This window comes from Halichoerus grypus, chromosome 7 (assembly GCF_964656455.1).
Source record: "Halichoerus grypus chromosome 7, mHalGry1.hap1.1, whole genome shotgun sequence".
In the NCBI taxonomy this organism is placed as follows: domain Eukaryota; kingdom Metazoa; phylum Chordata; class Mammalia; order Carnivora; family Phocidae; genus Halichoerus; species Halichoerus grypus.
Window position 1 is genome coordinate 123052932 of NC_135718.1, and position 26304 is coordinate 123079235.

The 26304-nt window shown below is 44.4% G+C and overlaps 2 protein-coding genes across 14 annotated transcripts in view; one reads left to right on the forward strand and one right to left on the reverse strand.

Moving 5' to 3' along the window:
• Window positions 1-18388, reverse strand: part of PFKFB2 (6-phosphofructo-2-kinase/fructose-2,6-biphosphatase 2) — a 28029-nt gene extending 9641 nt beyond the window's left edge. For 4 of the 13 annotated variants that reach the window (XR_013449905.1, XR_013449903.1, XR_013449904.1 and 1 more), the window contains exons 1-14: window positions 16548-16696; window positions 15416-15523; window positions 9716-9841; window positions 9120-9216; window positions 8625-8691; window positions 8421-8495; window positions 7995-8051; window positions 6963-7087; window positions 4695-4902; window positions 4106-4252; window positions 3308-3412; window positions 2425-2554; window positions 1537-1599; window positions 1042-1106 (exon numbers count right to left, since the gene is read on the reverse strand). Coding sequence is in view for 10 of the 13 variants with exons in the window: in XM_036118207.2 (XP_035974100.1) it covers window positions 1042-1106; window positions 1537-1599; window positions 2425-2554; window positions 3308-3412; window positions 4106-4252; window positions 4695-4902; window positions 6963-7087; window positions 7995-8051; window positions 8421-8495; window positions 8625-8691; window positions 9120-9216; window positions 9716-9841; window positions 15416-15503 (1353 nt within the window). In the remaining 3 variants the exon portion in view is untranslated. The other 9 variants (XM_078078212.1, XM_078078211.1, XM_078078213.1 and 6 more) reach the window with 9 other exon arrangements.
• A 20-nt stretch (window positions 18389-18408) lies between these two features.
• On the forward strand, window positions 18409-25691 carry YOD1 (YOD1 deubiquitinase). Its single transcript, XM_078078219.1, has 2 exons — window positions 18409-18900; window positions 19934-25691. Exons 1-2 carry the CDS (start codon window positions 18558-18560, stop codon window positions 20635-20637), a joined length of 1047 nt encoding a protein of 348 aa, XP_077934345.1. The 5' UTR covers window positions 18409-18557; the 3' UTR covers window positions 20638-25691.
• Window positions 25692-26304: the final 613 nt, after the last annotated feature.

Below are 26304 nucleotides of genomic sequence, written 5' to 3' on the forward strand. Positions count from 1 at the left end.
GGACATGTCCTAAAACACCCACTGGTCAAATTGCCCCTGGGCGGGGAGATGTTTCACACTGGAGAACAGCTAAGATTGGTGTGGAAACACATTAGCTCACATTCTGTGTTAAAGTCCATGGTGGGGTGTTGGGGGTGGGGTCTGGAAGTTAAATGACTCATTGGTGCTTAGAGACAAGGGCAGGAGGCCAAGCCTGGAGGGGACACACGGTTACACCACCGGAATGCTGACTTGGGTCTTCGGCTGGTCGGCCCCTTCTTGCGTGTCCAGGGCACGGAGAGGGCTGAGGGGCTTGAGGGGCCGGCTCCCAACACTGTAATTTCTTGGACGCCTTATTGTATTCGAACTGGACAGAGGCGTAAAGCTGTTCCTTCTCATCCTTACAGGGGTTTGGTTCTTGGGGAAGTTGTTCTAATTGGAAATGGAGGGACACCACACAAATGAAAGCCAAGCCAAAAGCTCACTCATAAAGGTTAAATAATGCCTGCAACCACAACCGTTTCCTCCAGTCCTGCTCCTCTGCAGATAGAGTCTCTCATAAGACATGGGCCATGGCCTTAGCCCTAGTCCCAGAAAGCTAAAGGGTTGTAGAAGGAGAAGCTCCTTGAGCATCATACTCCAAAGGAGGAAGGAGGGCCCATGAAAGGAAGGGGCTTATTTAAGATCACACAGATTATCAGGACAGACCTAGGAACAAACCCTATACCGCTTGACCCCACCTTATAGGCTCCTCTGGGTCCTACTTTCTAAAGGGAGCACTCCCTGGGGGAAAAAAAAATCTGTATTTGACTTCAGCCAAACACTTCCCATATTTAACTGGATTTCCAGGAGCCAACTTTCAAGGTTAAGACTCATGAAAGAGGTACTAATTTTAAAAAGCAATAATTCCAACATTTCTTCCTTTTGGAAGTAAGCAGACTAGGACATGAGTTACATAGGACATGAGTTCTGGATGTGTTTCCCTTTTGTACATAAACAAAACCCGAGTCTCGTGATGTCAAAGGTTCAAAGACTCATGTTCATCCGCGGGAAAATACTTACAGTTGGCTTGTCACGGTGAGTGTTCACAGCCTCCACGTTGAGTTTAATTGTTTCCACTTTACATCCTGAGGAAACAGAGGAAAGAGAAAAGGCCTTCAGGAAAAAAGCTCCAAGAAAAATTCCTTAGATTCAGTATGGGAAACATACCATAAAAGAATGTATATATTCCCAAATATACACATCCTTTTTTTAAAGATTTTATTCATGTATTAAAAAAAGAGAGAGAGAGATGCAGAGCATGAACAAGGGAGGGGCAGAGGGAGAGGGACTCGATCCCAGGACCCAGAGATCATGACCTGAGCCAAAGGCAGACACTTAACCAACTGAGCCACCCATGCGCCCCCATACATCCTTTTAAAAATGGAAAGCACTGATGGAATTTCCCTGGTATACAGAGGTGATAAAGTTGAACTTCTAGACAAACTTCAGAGAAAATTCAAATAGCCTGACTTTCTTCAATCCCCACGTCCTGCCCACTGCTAAGCTCATAGTTACCATAGGCCACAGGAGTAAGTTTGAAGATGGTATGGAGGGGGCACCTCAAGTATGGTAGCTCATCTGAAAACAGAAAGACCAGGTGAGAGAAGTCTCTTAGTACTATGGATTAAGGTCAAGTAAGTGGGAGAATCTAAGGAGCTCATGAGTTCTCTTCACCCTGACCTAGAGTTGTACAATTCCTCCCCTAGACCCCAGACATTTATCGGGACGGCCACTAAAGAAGCTGCCCAAGCTACTGAGAGGCTAAGGAAGGAAAGCAGTCCATTTTAGAACCTTCCATGAAGGCAAAACAGAAGTGAGCAGGACCCGGTGGAAGGGAAGATTGTGGCCCATGTGGGTGTACCAAAGGCCAATCTGCAGGCTGCCCAGCAGCTCAGATAGATGAAGAGGAGGGGAGGGGAGGGGTGGGGATGGGGAGGGGGAGGAGGAGGGGAAAGGCAAAGGGAAAGGGAAGGGGAAGGGAAGGGAAGGGTCAGAAAAGTCAGCAAGTTCCTTCAGGCTTTACCCAGAAACTGTCCTATGATGAATCCAAAGGATGAAGATACTTTTAAGACACCACCCTCCTTGTAGCCAAATAACAAGCCGGGAATGTGCAAAACCACTTTTCTGATTCTGCCAGGAGGGTCAGCTAGACACTGGCCCTCTAGCCAAGCAGGATTAAGGAGCTCCAGCAGTGGCCACTCTCCAATGGGGGCTTTGGTACCAGAGGAGTAACTTCAGCGAGTAGCTGGCCCAGTGGCTGCTGGGAGCCCCACACTGCTGTCAGAAGAATGCACTCCAGTTTGAGTGGAAGAGGGGCAGGTTCTGTTGCCTGGGATCCTGGCGCCACCCTGAGTCCAACCCCCTCGCCATGAATGTGTCCCCTGGCCCTTCCCCAAATGTCACCTGCACCCTTATCCAAGAAGTAGGCCAGCAGGCAGCGCATGACAGCCTGGTGGGAGATCACGAGGACGTTGCCCTGCCGCTCCAGCTCCATGATGACGGGCTCCAGCCGCTGCACCAGGTCCTGGTACGACTGCGGGGGAAGTGAGGCAGACTGGTGGGAGGCCAGGCACAGGCTAGCAGCCAAGTCGGTGGCTGGCTCCAGAGTCAGGAGGCCACTTCTCCTTCTTCCCCAGCTGGCTTTCCTGCTGGAGGTTCAGCGACTTCATGTCGCCTGCTAACTACCCCTAGCCCTGTGATCTCTTGAGAATCCTCAGACCTTTCAAGAGCAACATTCAGATTGAGAAAACTACAGGTCAAAAAGAAGAAATGTGAATTCAGCCTGGGTCTTTTTTCCTTCCCAGAGATGAACAGGCAGCACATGAGGCTCCAAGGGCTTTCCTGGACCTCTGCTGTTGGTTTTAGTTACCTGGGCCTCCCAGGGCTCTAGACTACAAAGCCCCTTGGGCCAGCGAACAGCCTCAGACATGCGAGATGACAGGGAAATCATTCATACCCCATATATTGACTCGGGGCCTATACCTGCTTGGGTCGGGGTGGGACTGAGGGAGTGGAACGAAAAAAAGAAGTAAAAAAGAAGATGCTGATTCTACAATGAATCAACACACAAGACATCCTGCCACCCTTTTCCCTGGAGATCTTAATGAGATATTCGACGGTCTAAGCTGAATTAAACACACTATGACCCAAAGTTGGAGGACAAAACTACATGATGCCTTGACTACCCTTTCTAGACCTTCCACATCCCATTCACTCCTTCCCCCTAATTAAAGCTAAACCCCCAACGGAGGGCTGGACAGTCACACCACGTGAGGGGAAATCTCACCTCCCCACCAGGGTACCGATACAAGTATTTCTCTTGATCTCGAAGCGCGAACTCGTCCGGGTACTGCTTCTCAATCTGCGCATAGGTCATCTCCTCACACACGCCCTGCAGGGAGCCACAACGGCTGCAGGAGGGAGGCCGCCCCATGCGGCCCCCCCTAAACAAGGGGGGCGACACTAAGGAATCCTTAGTGTCCCAGTCCCAGCACAGTGCCTGGCACGGGGAGGGCCACTGCGCAGGGGACGTGGCTTCTCAGCTTGCTCCGACTACTTGCTCCGATTACCTCAGAAAAGTTAAAGGTCCAAGAAAAGTCAGCAGGATAAAGGGAACAGGAAGCAGGGGAGGAGAAACTGAAGGGACCAGAGAATTCTTGCAGAAGGCATAAAAAGGTACAGAGGAAGAAAAGAAAAAGAAATATCTGCTTTTGTGCTCAAGGACAGAGAAAGCCAAGAAAAAAATTTGGAAAGGACCAAGTGATCTAAGCAGAAATTAAAGAAGGGAGTTGTTAGTTATTTCTTTTCCCCAGCAGAAAAATATACAAAGAAACAAAATGGAGCCGTGCTGTCCCCAGATGCCAGAGGGGCTAGGTCACAGACTGGTCTAGGCCCGTGACTGGCACAGGTGCTCAAACAGGCAGGAAGCCCTGACTGGGGTGCAATTGTTCCCTCTTCCTCCCCTACTGCTACTACCTGGTAGTTCTAGTTTTCTAGATAAAACTGCCCATATTGTGACTTCTGAGAGCTCCTGCCTGAATAAGAGACTCTTATTGGCTTTGCAGCCATCAGAATTCCTACTCACAGCATCGATCTCATTCAGAATCTTCCACTGCTCATAGGTCACACCCAGGGATTCAGCAGTCTGGATAGTCCTCTTTAGCTGGCTCGTCCACACTTTGAGGTCTGCTATCTCCTGTTCCTCCAGAAACTTCCTTAGAGCCTGGGCAAACTGGGGTTGGAGATAAAAATTTTAAAGGAGAGAAACATGCGCACACACGCACATACAGACACACACACACAATTGCTAACTTGGCCTATAAAGGGCAACGTGTAGGATCATGGTCAAAATCCAAAAGGTGCTACACAGTTATGATAAACCCAAGAGGAAATGAACTTCCACTGGAGCATCCTGTACCGTGCTCAGCACACAAGTCATGCCCAATAAATATCTGACGGTTGAATTAACAGAAGTGGTTCCAAGTTACCACATTACAACACAGCTAGAATCAGTGGACAAGAAGAGGTCTTCCACATTTGCTTGATTATCTGAAACCACAGCCTCAGCCCCAATGGGATTTAGGAAGAAGTAAGGGGATAAGAGAGATGACCTCCACCATGCCCTTCCTCCAACTCTAAGCCTGAGAAATCCAGCCTGCTGCTGAATGCCTCACCTGTTTTCCCCGCACCGAGAGGCCAGAGTCACCCCCAATCTTCCCCAAGAGGTTGAATTCGCTCTCTCCGTGCCGGCAAAGGTAAATGGTGCGAGGCTGCACGTGGATATTCATGAGGTAGTAGACTATCTTGCTCTGGATGTAGTCCTGGACTCTGTTCACTAAAAATCGCTGGCCCACGTTTATCACCTTGATGAAAGAAAGATCCCTGGGACAGAGCAGGAGAAAAGAGAATCCCTGGGAATGAAAATCTGAGGATACCAGCGGGAAGAGAAGGATTCCCATAATTACTTGCAGGTTTGAGGCAGCTCTTCCTTGTCTCCTGTCAGAGCCAACCCACATTTTAAGGAACCAACTGGTAAGAGATGGATTGCACCTCAGACCCAAGATGAAGTAAGATGTCCCGAACTTCTGGCCAGTCTACCATTTCTTCAAGTGCCTGTACTGTGCCATGTAGTTTAGATAAGTAGGATACAAAGAATCCAGGCTTTCCCTCAAGGGTTAGACTAGGTGACCTGACAATTTTGCTAACCCTGAAGTTTGGTGAGAAGCACAACCCCCATCTGAGGCGGTCAAGACCTGGCCAGGGGATGGCATGGCCCGCGGGGAGGGCAGCAGGCAGCAGAATCTTAGAGATCTCTCCATGTTCCCTGCATTTACCTAATCAAGCCTCTCTCAGAGGTACTTCTGCAGCAGTTGCCTCATCAGAGAATTTTTCTCATTGTAAAAATGATAAATGCTAACTGAATTTAAATTAAAAAAAAAATGATACTTATTCCAAAAACATTTTCAAAAAAAGGTAGAATGATGGAAATAAAAATCACCCAAACCCTACCATCAGAAATACTATCTATAAACACACACATACACACACACACACACACACACACACACACACACACTGTTCTAGAATGTTTTTCTATAAAGGACTTCTATGTAGAAGAATATACTATTACACCATCTCTAGAACAGTGGTTTTCAAACTCTATATTAAGGAACACCTCCAAATACTAACATTCTGGGCAATCTACTTGAAGGAACTTAAAGACTCAAAACATTAAGCAGACCACTACCACAATGGAACAGTGAGCTACGCAGACTTATCTTGCCATCTGCTTGGCTGCGGGGCCATATCTTATTCAAACATAGCCGTTAACTGTCTGGCCACATTCCCCAGGTTTCTGTGTGTACACATCTTTCTTCAACATGGACTTCACATTTTACTATGGCTCTTTTTTTTTTTCTTCTTTATGTTCAGATAGCCAACATATAGTACATCATTAGTTTTTGGAAAAAAAAAAAAAACGGATAAAATACATTGTGCATGAATCTTTCCAAAAGGCCTGGAATTTTTACTATGGCTCTTATACCTCATGCACATCAAGTTAACCCATATTGCATACCACATTGCTAGTAGACACTACCACAGTAATAATGGCTAGCACTCGATCAGACATTTCTGATGAGCCAGGCATGTTCTTAAGGACTTTACATGCTTTATATATATGTATACACACACACACACACACACACACACACGTGTATATATATATATATACATACACACATTTTATATATATTTATGTTTGTTACACATTTTTACTGATATGTATTTGTATCATATATATTTATATATATAACATCATATATACATTATATATATCTGTACATGCATATATGTTCTATGTAAACATATTTCTATATTATGTTACTCTTGTGTGTAATATATGTAATCTTATATACTAATACATGTGTGTTACAGAATAGATATATACACACAATAAACTTCAAAAATTGATCAAAAGCTGATGACACATCTCTGAGGGGTGTCCTACAACACCCTAGATCAGAACTACTTGATTTTGCCCCCCAGGGACACCTGGCAATGTCTGAAAAACATTTTGGCTTGTTGTAGGTTGGGAGTATTACTGGTATCTAGTGAGTGGAGGCCAGGGATGCTGCTAAACATCCCACAGTGCACAGGGCAGCCCCCTACTGCTGTAATAAAGAATTAGTCAGCAATGCGGAGACTGAGAAATCTTGTTTTAGAGAACAGAGAGGAAGAACTGATGATAAAAAACACTTCACTGTTCAAGTGTAAGATGCAACCTACAGAGAAGCCACAAATCCATACCTTGTTTCTCTGGAATGATGTAAACATTATAGGTCTGGATGGTCAGAAGAAAGTTTGAGGACAGAGGGAGAAAGGCTCTTTTCTCAAACGAGACCCCTGCCTGAGGCCCTTCAAACCATGGCCTTAAACCTTACTTGTCATAGTTGTCTGGGTCAAGGGGTCGATAGGTGACTTTGTAGCACTCAATTCTCTTTAGGAAGTCCTCCATCACATTCTCCCTGTTCCTTTCAGGGTAGTCAGGGCTCGACACCTTTACCTCCTGGAATCATAGAGAGAGTAGGGCCTGGTCAGAGGTGTGTCCTTAACAGCCCTCGTACAAACAGCCAATGCTAAATAAAGAGAAGGAAGTCCACAGAAGGGCTCTTTCACTGGAGTGTTGGCAATCCCCGTTCAGTGAGCACCCCCTCCCTGTCCTGTGACCCTGGCAACGAAGAAAGGAGAGACAACTGGGGAGTCATGTGCCTGCCCTTGGCTGAAGGACTGAGGCAGTCACACAGCTCAAACTGCTCCTGGGCCCAATCCCTTTATGTGCCCTGCTGGGAACACAGAATGGGCTTCAATTTCTCCGTACGACCACTCAGAATAGGGTGCTTGATCTGACGCATGCCTGACTTGGACCAGATACCTCTTCTTAGTTGTTTCCAAGTTCCCACACTGCTAGGAGAGCACTACCATGATACCATGTCCACACAGCACAGTACAACCCATCAAATGGGCATTGGTTTATACCGTGACCATCCAGGGCATGAGACACTCAGTGCACAGAGCGCTGACCTGAATGTTAGACAGGGAGTGGGCAGATGACCTTCCTACATGGTGGCCCTGACAGATAGTGAAGAGGCTGATCTACTCTGAGGACATCCCTAGGTCTCAGCATCCAGCTGATACCCGGAACACAGGGCCAAAACTCCTACGGTCTAAGTCTTGGCTTCCATTCAACAGCTCATTCTTACTTTATTCCTCAGAGCCTCGGTTTCTTCTCCTATGGGAGGAATGTGGAAGTATAAAATGGTGCTCTGGCAGATCAAAAAGATCACCCTGCATTGTTAAACATGTCTATTTCTTTCTTTCATTGCCCAGTTGACTCTCCCCCCTCACCCACCAATACACACATAACACAAGGCAGAAAGGACAGGGAGGTGGTGGTATGCAGGGGTGTCACCCACCAGGATGTTGGCAGCAATGACATCAGGATCATCGCAGACAGATTCCACAAAGAATACCTGGCCAGGGAGAGAAGGCAGTGATAGATGAGTCAAAAGTGCCCAGGCTGTTCATTAACAGCCTGTGCTCACACCTGCCCCACCACGGCCACCACACCCCCCGGGATTTTTTTTTCATGAAAGTGGCCTTCAAGGCCTCCTCATTTAAAAATAGCTCTTACCACATCCCCAGGGCCTCAGACATACAGGCTAAGGGGCTGAGAAAGGACCTGAAAGAAGACACTCAAGGACTGGGGGTATTTCCCAAGAAAAGAAAAGCGGATAGCCAACCCTGTCCTCCTCACCCACCAGAGTCAAAGAGATCCTCATGTCCCTCTTGACTCCCCACCGCCACTCATCCCTCTCCTCCAGCAGGGAGCCAAACCCTACCTTGAAGGAATTCTCCTTGGCAAAGTTCAAAATCATGTCCCTCCTCTCCCTAGTCGTATTGGTGGCATCAAACACCTGGGGAGAGAGGCCGCAAAGTAGATGAGCGGGCAGAGAGAACTGGAATCCCACCAAGGCAGACTCCGGGTGAGGCTGTGCAGTCTCTTGGGTGGAGATCAAGATGGGGAAGAGGCAGGGAAGGCTTACCGCGATCTGCCCGCTCTCCTCGGTAAGGTACGCCTTCACATCTTCCAGCGCCACCAGAGCACACTGTCTGCCACGAGAACAGAGGACATCAGCGAGAGCAGCGCCAGACCAAGCTCAGGCACAGCCAGAGGCATGAACAACTGGGTTGCTAGAGGAGTCATATCCCTTCCCACTTAGTTTTCCCAGTGGTCAAAATTTTCCCCTAACTGGACTTTTCAACTTCCCCACTGAGGGTTTTAGACTATCCTGTATTTTTCCCATTCCCCTGCCCCATGCATATAAAGTCTCACTCTACAGGTTTACCCTACAAACACACATGCCTCTCCCTGAGCCTGTTTTGCTACCTACCCAAGCCCAACGTGACCTGTCTACCAAATAATCTCCAGTTAAAATCCCCAAAGGATATTTACTGACAGGAAAACCAAGCCCTGCCACATCCAGTCTTGTGATGGCAGAGAAGGAGCTTGCTGGGAGGTCAGGCCTAAGAAGACTCACTTGCGGATCTTCATGGCCTCCTCATTGTCGTGCCGGAAGAAGTCGTAGGACTTATAGGACTTGACTGCTTCACGCCGATATACCCCAAGATTAAACACTGCAGATGACACCAACAGCCCTCAGCAGTGAAACAATACAATGGCCCCACCAAAGGGGACTTCTTGGTCTAATGTCAGAGTTGCCAAGGAAATGAAAAAAAGCACCATGGTATGTTGGGAACAATACCAGATTTAGAGTCAAGTTAGATTCAAGTTCAGATGTATTAGTCCTTGAACAAGTCTTAAACTGTCTGAGTTTCAATTTCCTCAGCCACTTTGGCGATTTCACAGGAGTACTGCTAGGATTAGACAAGATGATCTATATGGAGGTAAAGCGCTACACCATCAAAGGCATGCCCTTAAATTTAGGCCAATCCACCCAGGCCAAGAGGAAACAAGTCTGTAAACAGGGAATAAATCCAGCAAATCAGGAATCAACCACTATTTCTGCCAGGAGCACCCTGTAATCTTGATGCCAAGGAGAACAGATCTCCAGAGGCTTGAGAGGCCCAAGAACTAATCATTTCCCTTCCCAAGGAATAAATGACCTGCACCTACCTTTGGTGGGCACCCCAATCCAGTTGAGGTAGCGCGTGAGTTTCTTGGACACATAGGTTTTGCCCCGGGCTGGCAAGCCAATCATAACGATGAGAGTTGGGGAGTTGGTCATGTAAGATGCCCACGCTAGAGGGGAAAGAGAACAGAACTGAGCGACTAGGGGCTGCAGAAGGTTTGTGCACTGGGCTAGATACTTCATAGCCATAACCTCATTTAATCTTTACACACCTCAGCCAAGCCAGGGGAAGACTGGGATGGCAAATAGAGGAGCTATCAGGCCAACCTCCTGAAAAAGAACTAAAAGGTCATGTAAATTTCCAAGAAGTACCCAAGTCAAGACATGTCTTCCCCACATGTGCAAAGTCTCCACAGAGGTACCTTAGGTGGAAAGAGACACAAAAGTGGCAAGGATTAGAAAGATAAGAATCATGGCATCTTCCTTAACAAAAGAATGTCTAGTAACACAAGAACAATACAGCTGTGGAGGCACGCCTTGTGCCTGGAGATTCCCCAGGGATGAGCCGGCCTGGCTCCTACAAAAGGTCCAACAGAGTTTCTATCCTGAGGATCCCATCTATCCCTTCAAAGCCATGAGCAAGAACTAGCCTGCCCACTGTAAAAAGAGGCTGGTCTCAAACTGTTTTGGCTTTTGTGCTCAGGACACAAGCTTAAGCCCGAATTTCTAAACCATAGTGAGATTCAGACTGTGGCAAAGCCTACTTGACACAAGTTCTGACAAGACCCCTCAGGAAGCTTCATGGTAAAGCTAGCCTGCAAGGGCAGCATGGGCAGCTGGCCTCAACGGCCGCGTGAAAGCAAGAAATCCAGAAGCAGGAACAGTCACTGGTCCATCCTTCCTGAGGAAACTTAGTTCAGGAATGCTCATGTACAGAGATAGGGCTCAGTGGACAGGTGGGGCAAACTAGACAGTCAAAGGTCAGGTGACTCGCCTAAGGATACAGGATGGGTCATGGAAGAGCTAGCACTAGAATCCAGAGCTTGTGCTTCCTCCGCAGCCTGCTCACAGGGCCGGGCTCCTCCCTGCCCATCCTGCCACAGATGAGTGGTGGGAGAGGGGCCTCCACTGCTGCCCACCACTTCCCTGGGGCCCGGACCAACCGAGGTCGGGTAGGACGACTCCAGACTCTTGTGAGGGGAGGCCCCGCCCAGGGATGAGAAAGGGAAAGCATCGCCTTGCTTTCCACTTCCTGGCACTGCCTTCTGGAAGGTGCCCTGCCAGGTACTGCTGCTTCTCTGTGCTGGGACGAGGTGGCCCATAAGGCTGAGAAACAACTGGGTAAAACTTAGGTGGTTGCACGGGAAAGTCATTCTCAACAGTTCTCACTGGAGAAGTGGGCAGAAGGGCCTGGGTAGAGGACAGACCTCAGAAGGAAGAGAGTTTCCTAGGGGTGTTGGGCAAGAAGTACCCAGAAACTAGAGTGGCCCCAAGTGGTGAGGCGGGAGTGGATGCCCAGACTCGGGGTCAGAGGACTTGGCCTTTAGTCCTTTACCTGCTGTGCACATGGACAATTCCTGGGCCTGGGCAGGGACTCCTCCAAAGCAGGCAAGGAGCAATGGAAGTGATTTTCATCTGTGTCCAAATAGGAAGCACACAGGCAGGAAAATGCCACCCTGCAGCCTCAGCTGATGTGAATCCCTGATCTCTGACTCCTGACAGGTCTGCCTGGGTACAACTGCCTCGCCTTTCAGTAGTAAAATCCTCCTGAGTCTTCACTTTCTCCAGCTCACCACCATGCTCTGCTCAATCCCCCATGATTTGCCGCATTACTTGCACTTCTGGGCCTGCTTTGTCCACAACTTCCAGCCCATTAGGCGCTTCCCCCAAAGGTCCTCTTACCCTCCCTAAAGCTAAAAATGAACTAATGCTTGGGAGCTGCTCTGAAGCTAAACAGGGGACCAGCTGCTACATGTTTACCTAACTGGGCAGAGAACGCTAAGAGCAAAAAAAAAAAAAAAAAAAAAAAAAAACAGGGGTCTCTAAAAAGGACTCCCCAAGGCTCTACATCTTCCACCTCTGGGCTTCTCATTTTCCAGAATACAAAACTAAAACACACTTCCTATTTCAAACTGCCACGTTGACAAAATTAGGAACATTTTGTCCTGCCTGTTACAAAACAAAACCACTAGCACCTTAATTTGAATAGTATATAGCTCAAGCTGATCAATTTCAGAGACAATGTAATATACCCCTTGGCTTATAATGGAAAGCTGTTTTAATCCTGGAATTCTCTCCTACCTTCTTTAAACAAGGTTTAACTCACTTTCTCCATCTTAAACTTATTCTCCCTCATGAACATACTTAGAGGAATTGAAGGTTTGATAACTTCCCTACTACAAACAGAAACACCCAAACCCAGGGAGGTGAAGAGCTTGGTCCACAATTCCACAGTAGAAAGTCAAGGTCAGGGCTCTGACCGGACTCCTGGTTTCATGACTGCCCCATCAGTCCCAGCCACCAGCTCCTGTCAGCACCTGGCCAAGGGAGCCATGTGGTAAGCATGACTAAATTCTCTAATCTAATCCTGAAAGGTAGTCTAGTAGGTCAGTGGTTCCCTGCCTTTTCATAAACAAGGCCTTCTTCCACTATTTGTTCTAAATAGGCCCAATATTTTTAAAATATGCAGCCTATTAAAATGTGTTTCATTAGTTATTTTTTCATTCTTGAGTAGTCATAAAACTGCTAATTATCTCCTGCTATTTGATAGGCATGAGATATCCAAGTTCTGCGGCTAAACACTGAGAAAGTTAACGTTTTACTGAACCAGCACAGCTACAGTTGACAATGCCCGATTTCCACCCATGCCCTTTGAAAGATGAAAAATAGCTAACAATACAGAACTAGTTAGGAGAATAAATTAGTAATGCTGATCAACATTTCAAATGTGTCTTTCCTCCTATTACTTCTGTAGGAAAAGTTGCTAGCACGCATGTGCTAAGGTATATATGGGCAAGGATGCTCCTGCAGCATTGTTTGTGATGGTGGAAAACCAAAAACAGGGCAAATGTCCATCAGGGGGAGGCTGGCATATCCCTAGAATGCAATACTATGCAGAAAGAGGTAAATCTGGATTTACAGACACACACACACACACACACACACACACACAAAGCCCTCCACAAGATAGTATAAGTAAAAAAAAAAAAAAAAAAGGAAAATAGCAGAATAGAATATGTACAGTATGAACCTATTTTCATTGACAGAATACACCAGAAGATGTCAGGAAGAATCAAACTTAACAGGGACAGGAGAAATTGTGAGAGATTTTTTTACTTTTCACTTTCTCTGTTTTGTTTGAATTTTTCATGAACACATATTGCTTTTGTAACTGGGGAAAGGTACACATGGGAACTTGTCTGTTTCAGACCTACTCAAAATCTCAAAGAAGAAAAGAAACAAAGAAAAGCATATACACACTCACTGCTGTCCCCACCTGCCTAATTCCTGAGGTGCCTGTAAGATGCCCTGAAACCAGTCATCTGAGCACCTTACAGGCACCTCAGCCAGCAACCACCCGTCACCCCCATCCCTGGAGCAGCTGAAGTTCCAGTAATGCTCCTTTGGAGGTTTTGGCTCCCTGAAGTCCTTCTCCAGTCCTCCAGCTCAGGCACTTCCCAGGGTGAAGCCAGCCAACACAGGTGTAATTGGCAGCAAGGAGATAACGGCTGAGCTATTAATAAAGCAACTGCTGGGTGTGAGCACTAAGCAGCCAGGGGAGCCTGCTCCAACACACAGGCAAGCAATGGAGAGAAGTAAATAAACAAACAGGTATTTTCATGACTGTATTTCTCCTTTGACTATGGCTGCAGAAGTCTCCCAGTCCAACCCATGAGGGAAGAAGAGAAGGGGGTAAATGAATGATGGTGGAGTCCGGACAACCTCTCCCTCCACCCCCCAGATGCTCCCAGTCGGGGAGAAGAGGGTGGAGCTGGAGAGGAGAAATCAGAGCGCAGAGCAGGACTTAGAGTCTAGAGGATAGAAAGGAGACCTGGGATTACTGCCTCCTTGACTATCGAGGGCCCTCAATGCAGAAAAACTGCAGAAGAGTTTGAATGGCACGGAGCAGGTTTCTGTGGAGAATACAGCTGACGCCGGGCACTGTGCAGCCCATGCCGCCACCTGCTCTCTGTACTCTTTTGGATCAAGTGTCCCAATAACACAAATGCACCTCTCTTTAGTGCTCCCAGATCTGGGCTACGATATTGTCAAGCAAGAGGAGGAAACATTCTTTACTGAAAACCTAATTCTTCATAGGGCTCTTATAAATAGTGAGCTCCCAGCACAGCCATTTACAGTATAATTCAATTTATATGCAATGAAAAGTCACCAGCAAAAAAAAAAAAAAAAAAAAATACACTTTAGCTCTATAAACACTCTTCTAAGTGCTTTCCTATATTTACTCATTTAATTCTCACATCGCTCTAGGGGAAGATAATATCAGTATCCCCATTTTATAAATAAGCAAACTAAGGCACAGAGAGGATAAGCAACTTATTCAAGGGCACACAGCTAGGAAGGAGTAAAACCAGGATTCAAACCCGGGCAGTCTGACTCCAAGGGCTGCACTCAAACATCGTGCTATACTAGTTATCTCCCATGGGGTACTTGCCCTCGGTACCTGGCTTCCTGCCCTGGCAGAGAAAGGAGACCCTAATTATATAGGTGTGCCAACCCCAGTACCACATACAAAAAGCTGCCTCTGTTGCAGTGCAAAGCTCAGCAAGCTTCATCAGTGCTAGATAAAAAGAGATTATCATCATTAATCATGAGACTGACAAGGACACAATATCAAGGTCGAGACTCTGGGGAAAGCTTTGAACAGGACATGATTCCAGGTCTCATGCTGGTTGGCTGTTTCCACCTGCTATATACATGACCACTGAAGTGAGCACTGACTGACAGGGTTCCAGAGGAAAGGTGCACCCGGAAGCAAGGGCAAGGGTCAGCATTCCTTGAGGTTCCCCCCAAATTGTAAGGGCCAGTTGCCCAGGACCTTTTGCCCATACAGGCTACAATGAGGGTTAGGAATGCAAATGCAAGGGGAGAAGAAATGATGCTTCACCTCTCGGCAAACCCACCTGCTATCTCTGTCTAAAGAACTGGCATGGAAACGCTCTGGTCAAACCTGTCCCCACAGGAATGAACCTACAGGAAAAATACCTTGCAAAGTGCAAAGGCTAACCCTGTGGGAATGCAGGGTGCCCAAGTGAGAGTGAGAGGTCAGACGTCAGACCTGACTCCCCCTGAGGCCTGCTGAAATGAACTACTACTGGCTCTTACTGCAATTTCTGCAGTGAGCAGCACCTTCACAAAACATAGCCCAAAAAATGAAGGGAAACTGTTAACAGTATCAGCCCTAAGTAATCCCTGCACCTGCCACTCTGCCTTAATCACTGAGTGGGTAACTTTCAACATCAATCGAATGTGCAGATTCCCCCACGAGACAGTCAAAGAAAGCAGTAAGAAAATGTGGGGATATACCAGCAGTCTGGACCCAATGACAGACATTTCACCGGGCCTACTTGTTTCACACAAGAAATTCCTGTTGTAGACTTGGTTTTAAATTCCCATGTCAAAGAATTCTCTCTCACTCCCAACAAGCATCAAAGTCTAGGATTACAACTATATTCCCAAGATAGAATTCTGGGAGGGAGCAGCCCCTCCTCTTTCCCCAGACTCACAACATTTCTTCTCTGACATTCGAAGATTGGAGGCTTTGGTTTCATAGCTGTTGTTCTGTTCTGACGAAGATGCAGTATTCCCAGACATGGCAGCTCTTCGGGAAATGTCTGAAAGGGACAAAAGGGATGTAAGGAAGGAGACATACCTCAAAACACCCAGGGAAGAGGACAGGTGCAATAGAAGTGAAAGAATCCTGGACCAAGAGTCCAATCCAGCCCTCTTGCTCTGGGTTAATAGCTACATGTCCTTTGATAAGTCCTCCCTAGCCCTGTTTCCTCATCTATAGACTCAGTTGTACTAGAATCTTGCCTTTTTAATGCTGACTTAGGAGTTACATTCACATAAATTAGCTCCTTCAATCCTTCTAATAATCCTTCCATAAGGCTTATTTGCCACCATTGTTACTTTCCCCCAATTTACAGGTTGAAAAACTAAGTTTAATAAAATTAGGTGGCTTATCCAAGTTCCTTCCTGACCTCTACTTTAGTTTAAAAAGCTGGGGAGAGTAATGGTAAAAGTCGGGGGTGAGATGGGTTGCAAATAGATCGAGTTCATTATCATACAGTCATTGCAGTCCAATGGCAGGATTTATTCCTGACAAAAATGGGAGAAGTGGGGGAAATCTCAAACATGTTCCCTGAAGGAAAAACTGTAACTGGACCCCGTGACGACCCTAGCGCGTCACCATTTCTCCTCTGGTGTTCCCATTCTCACGCTCTTGCTCTGCACCCTCTTCCCACCCATCCCTTGGTTCACAGTCTATAAGGAATAATGGGGCGCAAAGAGGTGGTAAATGACTTCCCCAAGGTCACCTGCTTAATAAGAAGTCCTGACTCGAACCGGGGTGGGATAGCCTCGCGCTCACGCCCCACACCCAGACAAGGGGCTCGTGAGGACCGAAGGTCCTACTGCTTCAAGGACCTTGCACTGTTCTTCCACTGACCACACAAATCCTCCAACCCAAGCACCAGCCGCCGCTCCCGGTCCCAGAACGTCTGCACTCCCAGCAATGCCGGCACTTCCCCGAAAACGGCAAAGCATCACCATCCCTCACCTCATCCCCGCGCACGCAGCCCCCCGCCCTCTCCCGCCCGCCCCGGCCCTTCGAGGCGCCGTACAGCCACCGCTCACCCTATGATCCCTCCTAAGCTCCCTCCCGGCAGTGGCCCCGGTACTTGTCCCGTTAGGCTGCGGACGGGAGCTGACACACTGTGGCCAGAGCCCGGCACACCAGTAGCCGGCAAATCACGTGCTCCTGTCAGGCTCCGCCACACTGGCGTCGGTCCTCACCTGGAGAGAATCATCGGCCAATCCAGCGCCCGCAGGCTCCCTGGGGCGGGGCTCAAATCGGAATCGCTGACGCTGGCTCCCGAAGGTGGAAGAAACTGTGAAGCCAAAAGATCGCAAGCTCCCAAGTTTCCTCGCACTGTGGAGGTTGGTTGCATCGTTGCTAGGCAACTCATAGGGCTGGGGGCGGGGTTAATAAAATGCTTGACGTTTTTTCAAACTCTCGCGAGAGTGGACGAAACAGACGTCTTGAGGGGATGTGACTTTTTGGTGACGGGAAAACATTGTAGAGGTTAACGCTTTCCTCCCTGAATCCCAGAGGGACCTTGTTAGATCCATAAATTGGAACGTAAACTTTAGAAGGTGGTGCTTTGCTAAAGTAAGATACCACCGTACTTGAGCTGATTACACCTTAGGGTGTTTGCATCTCCTTCCCATCGGCCAGACACTGTAATGTAAGAAAATCAACTACTCTTACTGCTGAACCGGGAACTTCCCTGGACACATCCACATACTCCAGTGGTCTTCTAATCGTCGCCTTTATTCTCCCTCTACCTCCTACGCTATACCATCTGTTCTGGTCTCCTTGAAAAACCAGAAAAGGAAAATTGCTTCAGCAAAAAATTGGGTCACAAAAGGGGGCAAAAGAGGCAAAACTTCCATATAACTTAGAGGTAGAGAGGCTTTTATATAGTAGACGTGAGTTTGCATATTTCCAGCGAACTTTCCACAGTTGCCCCCAGGCCTTTCTGATGATGCTTGATGCTGTTGATAAACCCACTCTACGCAGGCGTGCTTCTTCGGATCCAGGATGGAAAAAGAACAAGGAATGTGGATTTCTTGGAAAAGAGATAAATTCAGAGATGTCTTTATTCCTCCTTCACCTGGGGATTAAATTCATCCTTCAAAACAGCTCAACTAGTATCTCCTTTTTGAAGTTTTTTACAACTCCCAGTGTGTATGTTATGGTTGCCTTATCTGCACCAGTGCACCAGTACAACTGCCTTTATCCATTCAGCAGGTATTTATTGAGCACTTATTTGAGGCACAGTCCTTGGTTCTAAGGGATACGGGGTTGGAAAAGGTCACATAATCTAGCATTATCACGTGGCTGTGAAATTCAATGGTTATGTACCTTTTACACCCCACCCTCTCTCCCCATGACAGTACTTGTAATACCTAAGGCAGGAATGGAGTCGTCTTCATATCTGTAAGCCCAGGGCCTGAACTGGAATCCGGATGACACACGTTAGTCCTCTTCTTTCCTCCTCCTTATACTGCTACCACCCAAATGTAGCAATTGCCCTAGGCCCAGATGCTGACCTCATACTGCGCTTTCTGATGTGGCAAATGGACGTTTTCAAGTTACAGCGTCGAGGTGGCAGTCCGGCTTCCTTAACCTCAATGAGTCAATGTTTGCTGCAGCCATGATTCCTAGTCACGAGTGTCTGCTTGTTTTTGACAGGTCTTTTGACTCACTGACCATTCTTGGCATTCGTTTGCGTTCTGAACTATGACTCTGTTTCTCCCGGTGTAGTCTGGAAGCTCCAATTTAATAATTTCCGACCTCACTAAGTGCGAGGTTACATGCCGATGTACCCGATTCAGGAACTCCTTCCTCCGCCCTCTTTCCTTGAGCATATATGCTGCCAACGCACAAGGCACCTCACTCACTCTACAGGTAGCAAAGCCACTTGTACTTTAAGAAAACGGATAAATCTTCATCCTTTGGCTCTCTGGGGTTGGCTGCAGTGAGTTAGTTGTCACTTTAAGAGAGTTCGCTCTTCTTAAAGTGCTAAGACTTACGCTGCCAGAAAGTATCGCGAGATCTGTGGCCACCAGCGATTTCTCGCGATGTTTGGTCCGGCAAAGGGTGGCCATTTTGGAGTCCATCCGGCGGCTGGTTGCCCTGGCGGCATCGGCCAACCTGCTGCCGGGACCAAAGCTGGCCCCACGGGTGTCTGGCCTGTGGGCAGCTGGACCGACACGATGTGGCGGCTCCGCTGCAAGGCCAAGGATGGCACCCATGTTTTGCAGGGGTTGTCTAGCCGAACCCGAGTGCGGGAACTCCAGGGCCAAATTGCCGCCATCACCGGGATCGCCCCCGGCTGTCAGCGAATCCTCGTCGGATACCCGCCCGAATGCCTGGATCTCAGCAACGAGGATACCATTCTTGGGGATTTGCCCATCCAGTCAGGTGAGGGAATTGAGCCTGGGACCAGGGAAAGCCCTGGGAGGACGGAGAGGGGCGTGGGGGAGAACAGAGAACTGGTCTGTGGGTCAGTTGGGGGGTTTGAGAACAGGGATAAGGATAGGTGAAAGAACGGAGAACTCTGACGGAGGCCGGGGCAAGTGTGGGCTAGCAATTCCTTGATTTTATATATGGTTGGAAGAGACAGGGAGGGCCCAAGCTATATGAGAAGCCCAAAGCCTCGGAGTCCCCCCTTCCTCAGTCTGTTTCCTAGCCTACCTTGAAAACGTCTCATTCATTTTGTTTTCCTTCTGCATCTACAAAAGTCTAAAAAAATAAGATCTATTTTTTTCTGTCCTGGTGGCTCTTTCCCCTATAACGTGAAAGAAGATAGTAGGTCTGAAGGATTCAGGACACTTTTCTTTTTTGCTTCCCCAGTTGGTTTTTGCAATCACCTTCTCATATACTTAGATAAATAAGTATACTCATTTTAGAGTATGGTTTTACACATCCACTGGAGTCCCTTTCAGATTCTAAACAATTGCAGTTATTTCTGTCCAATATTAAAACTTGAACAGCAATATTGATTATTAAAAGCTTTCAGCTGTTTTATCAAGGATCCTGTAAACACTACAGGGTGGATATGTTAAGTTTCAGAAGAACGAGAACCCCCTAGTGGTCTAGTCTAGGGTAAACACTTTTTGGAAGATTGGTGCTTTTGAAATGCAGAGAGGAAGCGTTAAGGAAATTTTGTTCTTGAAATGTATCTTTTTAAGTAAGTATAAAGGTGTATAACCAGGGATCCTTCACTAAATTGGTATGCAGCCTAAAATGTTTTTCTTCTTTGTTCTGTTTTCATCTTTATGGAGATTGAGTGAACAAGAAGTGTTACTGGTTTCCTGTTTGCAAAGCTGTATTCTCCCTAGTAACCCAGTTTATCCTTCAACTCCTTCTGTTTGTAATTTACAAACTTGGCTAGTGAACAACCAATTTCATCTGTAATTTCTCTGCAGTCCTGGATTTGTTTTATTTTTAACAGGCGACATGCTGATCGTTGAAGAAGACCAAACCAGGCCCAAAACTTCACCTGCATTTACAAAACATGGTGCTCCTAGTTACGTCAGGGAAACTTTGCCTGTGCTTAGCAGAACTGTGGTCCCAGCAGACAACTCTTGTCTCTTTACCAGTGTATATTATGTTGTAGAAGGAGGAGTCTTGAATCCAGCTTGTGCCCCTGAGATGAGACGCCTCATAGCACAAATTGTAGCAAGTGATCCAGACTTCTATAGTGAGGCAATCCTGGGAAAAACAAATCAAGAGTACTGTGACTGGATCAAAAGGGATGATACTTGGGGAGGAGCTATTGAGATATCAATTTTGTCTAAATTTTATCAGTGTGAAATATGTGTAGTGGATACACAGACAGTAAGAATTGATCGTTTTGGGGAAGATGCAGGATATACCAAAAGGGTCCTGCTTATATATGATGGCATCCACTATGATCCACTTCAGCGTAACTTCCCTGACCCAGACACCCCGCCTCTGACCATTTTCTCCTCTAATGATGATATTGTTCTTGTACAAGCACTGGAATTAGCAGACGAAGCTAGAAGAAAGAGACAATTTACTGATGTAAACCGCTTCACCCTGAGATGCATGGTATGTCAGAAGGGATTAACTGGACAAGCAGAAGCAAGGGACCATGCCAAGGAGACAGGCCATACCAACTTCGGAGAAGTGTGATCTATGCATGATGAGGATTGCCGCCTACTACCTCACAGATCCAGAAGGCTCTGGGTTTTCCAATAAGCTATTCGTAACCCTAAAGAACAAAAGGACACAATGCTTGAACCGTCTTTTTAACTTAAAACCACTAAGACACTGAAATTCCTTGTTAAGATTAAAATTAGTGTGCAAGTTTACAGATGTGTGTCTACAGTGGTGATACATGCCCTTTCTCTGCTGGGGTGACAGAATAGGTGGTCCTTGCTACCTACTGACATTACCCTGAAGATTTGAATTTTAGTACTATAAACTAGCACCCAGCAGCATTAACCTGTAGAAGAAAACAACTTCGTATTTTGAGTAATGCGGAAGGCCTCACTAGAGGCCACTGGACTTAAACCACAATGTCTCCATAATTGAGTCCTTTTAAAAACTCTGATTGAGTTAATAGTTTCTAAATTCTGAATTGATTCCTCAAATGAAGATACTCAGAATTGTCAAAACCGATTTTATATTACAATTTGGTAGACTTTATAAATGTGTACTTAACCAGTTATAAGTACATTACAAGCAATTTTTACAGGGATGAGTGTGTTCCTTGAGAATGTTACCTAAGGAACTGATAGTGCCCAATTTAGGATTTCTAGTGTATAAAAGTAGAATGTATGAGGGAAAAGGTGCCTGAGCAGCTTACTAAAGCTTTAAAAGACCGTTGGCCTCGTGTTTTAATGCAACTCATTTATTGATGTTTGTCACATTAGATAAAAATTTTAAATTAAGCAGGGTATTTATTTTTTAATTGAAGTTTCTTGAAATTTGAGTGCTTGATTTTTGTTTTTTTACATAAAGATTTGTCTGGAGGGATTAACTTCCTCAGCTTTTTCTCCAACTCCTAAAAAACAGCCTTCATCTAAAATGATAATGCTGTGCTTTGATTTGTTTTTTGTGAGATCTTTTGTTTACCTAAACAGTATTTTTTTCCATGCTAGCCTTATCTGGCCACTAATGCTCTTTTGAATAATTTCACGTTTCTGCAAGTTAGCACTTTGCCTATCTACAATCTTTTACTTTGACTTTTGAAGAGTTTTAAAGTAGTTGGGATAATAACAATGAATGAATTTGTTTCACTTCCAAAATATGACAGTTTTTAAATCCTTGCCTTATTCAGCTTTTTTGAAATTCTGCTTCTTCCTAATATTAGACGTGTAGTCATTTGCTTGGTGGGCTAAACTGCAAGGCACACCCTCTAAAATTAGCTTCACTCTGAGATCTTCCAGATAAAAGTTTTCTACCTCTTAATTCTTCTGAAGATCAGGGATGCTAAATTATAATTTGTTATGTATTATCTCACAAAATGTGAAGAGGCTTAATGTTGTGAAGTTTCGTTATCTGGTCTCATTTTTTTATGAAGTATCTCATTTACAAAACCAATGGTATACTTTAAAGCACTTCTGTTTCTTTCAGCATATCTTCTTGGCGAATGTTTTAAAATTGAGATTTACTTTTAGCACTTTCACTTGGTGGAGGTGGCCATATAAAATTAAGGAGCATGTAAACAATTTAGTGGACAAGTTCCTTTAAGGAAGAATTCACAAAGTATGCTTGAAATTATTAGGTGACATTTCTTGAGTACCTATTTTGTGAATAGCTGCTTTAGGCATTATAAGTTATGGTCAGTGTAACTTAAGAGAATTTAATTTTCTATTTTACTGAGCCTTAAAAATAGTACTTGTGAGCTTGCGATACTTAATGTTTGGCAATCATAATATATACAAATGAATATGTTTGAAGATCTCTTTGTACCTGGCTGTCATTTCGGTCTAAAGATTTTTGTATCTCTTATTTCCCCCAGAAAATAACTACATTTAAAACTAGAAGTTAAGAGTATATCACTGGGTAGCATCCATCAAATTGAGCTTTACACGTCATTATGCATAAAGCTAGTTCAGGAGCCAAACTTGACATTTGCTTACTGGAATTTTAGAGAAGTCTGTTCATGCAACAAATATTTACTAGGTAATTTACAATGTACCAAGCAGGTATTGATATGTTTTCCAACATAAATTTCTGTCACTTTAAAATTAAGTATATTTTATCTACATTGGATTAATTTAACAAAGAGAACCTGATATTTTATAAAACTAAACCCCTTCATTTTCAGTGTTTTTGTTCCCATATTTAAGCTTATACTTCTTAGCAAGTGTCAAGTATTTATTCTGGTGATCTTACTCTATTTTACTCGTTACCTAGGTTGTCCATTCACCAACTGGACACCGATAACTCAGTCAAATGGCTCTCAGTAATAAGTTATAAATTAATCAGTTGCTGAAATTCAGCACTAGGACTTGAATGTTCTGATCATGGAAAATCCAAGATGATGCATTATTTGCAGACAATTTGATTTAGTTATTGAGGATTCAAAACCTAAACTTGTGCTCTTTCTAAACTTAAGCTTGTAAACCTCACAGAATCTAAAGGTTTTTTTACTGCACTTATTAAAGTCTTGAAATTAGTTTATTAATGTATGTAAATTCTAATCTTCAGAATTTTGAAAACTATGGAGTTAGTACTTGCAACAGGATCAAAACTTTTTCTTAAATTTGCACTTGAGCAGAATGAAATCCTTCTTCCTGTTTATTCCTTTTTTGAGTGCCATGCAAGAATAGTTTTTTAATTCAAATGAGGAGAGTTTACATTAGTGGCTGAATGAATGAAGATTGCGCTTTCCTGTCCCCCACTCCTCTTTTCTCTTATTCTTCTTTCCCTTACTCTTCTTTGGATTTAGAGATCCGGTGTAGGGCGGTGAAGATGCACTTCTAGGTAGAATGTTTTCATAGGTTAAAATTACTATCCCTGGGAATTTTGTGATGTGATAGCCATATAAGGACATCAGTGTGGTACATCTTTTGTAATTGTTCCTAGTTGATTTCTTAATTATTTCACATGAAATATTATTAATATTATTATTTCCATGAAAAATGAGCGTAGTCGAGGGGTACCCTTGAAAGTTTGGCTGCTGGTCAGCTTGACCCTGTTGGCAAAAACTAATATAATCATGCCAGTTGATTATTCCGTGAAGTTCAAGCCCGAGCAAAGTCATTATCAGGAATGCATTAATGTGTTTTCTCTCTATAAATGCCCCTAAGTGCCCATGCCCAACTTGCTTATCTAGCATATGCTTTCTATCCTGTGTAGGCGTTAAAACATATATGTTGCAAGTTGCCCTAGCTAACCATAGTTTTCTGTGTCTTTTTTGAAAAAGTTAGAATGAGGAGTATGTAAAATTAGCAGAATAATTGTTTTCTTTATGGATCAGGTGGCCTTCTTAAACTTTCATATATTAAGATTTATGTTCTTTCATGTGTTGAGACACACGTTTGTTATTATTTGCAGCACTTTAAAAAAAAATATGAAGTAAAAGTTTACATGTTAGCCCTCTCCAGGGATCTTGCTAAAGGCATTAAAATGTAATTCTTGAGCTGCTAACAATCAGCTCTTCTTAATCAACAATTGCCATCAATGTATAGTGTATCCAGTGGTACAACATTCTGGTTTTTGGTAACAGTGGAACTTGATTTCAGTAACATAGGGGCATGCTCTGTGCCCTAGCATTCAAAAAGTTACCTGTTTCCATAATGTGATTATTCTTTCTCATTCATTGTAGAGTGCAGTATTCAAATTTGTCCTTGTAGCACAAAGATGACTATACCAATTTGGAAAAGATCAGATTCTTAAAACTCTTCATTTGTTTCTAAGCAAACTTACTTTAAGGGAGCTGATTTCTTAGCCTTAAAAGTGTCATTTTTAAGTCTAAAGTGAAACACTTGATTTGAATAAGCTAGTTCATTAAAGATGTTTTCTTACTAAGAGTTACAATATTTCAATACATTTAATTCAACTTAGACTATAAAACTTGCCTGATTGTGGGAAAGGGTTTTATTTATTTTTTTCTTTTCCAAAAATTAGCTGGCATTTTGTTTACATTGCTTTGAATATTTGACTTTGAAGAAATTGTTGCATTGATACTGAGTTGTGGGGTGCTGATTTAGGTCTTGGTCCATATGAATTTAAAGGAGATTGCTATTTTAGATTGAAGAGAAAGGGGGATAAAGTACCACTTAAACAGAAGAGATGCTCAATTGGATACATTCCTTAGTCATGAATAACGCTTTTTGAAAAATTTCTCAAGCAATGCATTGTGTCCTCCTAACCCTCCTCACCCATTTCTTGGCATAGAATGTAGCAGGACCATAACTGAGAAGCTTATCATTAATGTATAAATCATGAATAGAAGCATTTTGCTGTGATGCCTTTTTATACTTGTCTTTTAAAAATACCCACATCTAGGAGCTTAGGGATGTGAAGATATGATTTGGTTAAGTTGTAGGTAACAGGTTAGCCTAAGAAAGGTTTAGAATTTCTACTAAGATTACATGAGCCCGATCTTAGATCTGGTATAGGATATGCAGTAAGTTGTAACCCATAAGTTACTTAAAAGGACCAGGGCACCTAATTCTTGTCAGGTTTCCAATTCACCTGGGTGCCATTCATGACTCAAGCTGTTTACAGGAGATATAATTTCCTTAGCAAAGAGTAATCTTTTCCCTTTAAAGAAGTATTGAACTCAGCTTAAAATGCAGAATAAATATATAGAAGTTTGTTAAAAGGGATAGAGAATGACAGTTGCCCTCTCTTTCCTCCACTCCTTGATGGAATGGAGGCGAAGCAAGAAGGAAAGCATGGGTTGTCAAATTCAGAGCTTAGAATATGACTTGAAAAAGTAGTAGGTAAGGGCAAAACAGAAGGAAGTTCTGTTTCTTGGCATATTTTTCTTCATTAAGATGGACAGTGTTTTCTTGTTTTAAAAGTGTTCTTTTGTCTATTTGCCAGCATCTTTTTCACAGTTAATGCACTGCTGCCACCTGGGAAATGTCTGATTTCATTTTGTACAACTTTGTGTGGTTTTGCCACTGTCATTGAGATGAAGCGATTTTATTTATGAGGTCTATGATTTTAAATACCTAATGCTGTATGAAGTGATTTGTTTTGAAGAAATAAATGAAGTGAAAATACTGTTGTCTGAGCATATTTTGGGGTGAGGACAGGACCAGTGAACAGGCGCTGCACTCAAGTTACATATTCATTACCAAAAGCTAATGGACCACTGCTTTGAATAGGGTACCAACATCTGCCAAATCTCACTCTGTAGGTGGAATCTTAATGACTTTGACAGGAGTAACTAAATATGTTTTCTTCTTTTTGACACCAGAGGGCATTTGAAATTTTCCTTCCTTGACTCCAAATTTTCGGGTATGCAATCAGCTCCCGAAAGGTGTAAAGTCAGTGTCTACTGCTGAGTAATTGTGGGAAGGCTAAGTGGTGCCTTTTCGTTTATAATATACTAAGATCTACATGATCTTAGATCTGTTTGGATACTGCAACATCTCTGTGGGAGAACTCTAATCTTATCTGAAACAACACTGGAGTTATTAGAATTGACCGGAATTTAGACTCTAACTTGAACTACTTATCCTTTCCTTCTCATTGAAGCTTAAAAATTCTGGAAGTGGAACCATGATGTAATCTAATCAGTTTGTGCACCAGGACAAAATACATTTGGGGGAGGGAGGTGGTCAGCATAAATCTAACCTAAGAATAAGACAAGCCAAACCTCATTAAAAGGTC

Bases quoted from the DNA above. Each gene is read 5' to 3' on its own strand.
- YOD1 (XM_078078219.1), top strand. From the start codon at position 18,558: ATGTTTGGTCCGGCAAAGGGTGGCCATTTTGGAGTCCATCCGGCGGCT. The intron at 18,901-19,933 runs GTGAGGGAATTG...TATTTTTAACAG, and splicing joins GGATTTGCCCATCCAGTCAG to GCGACATGCTGATCGTTGAA.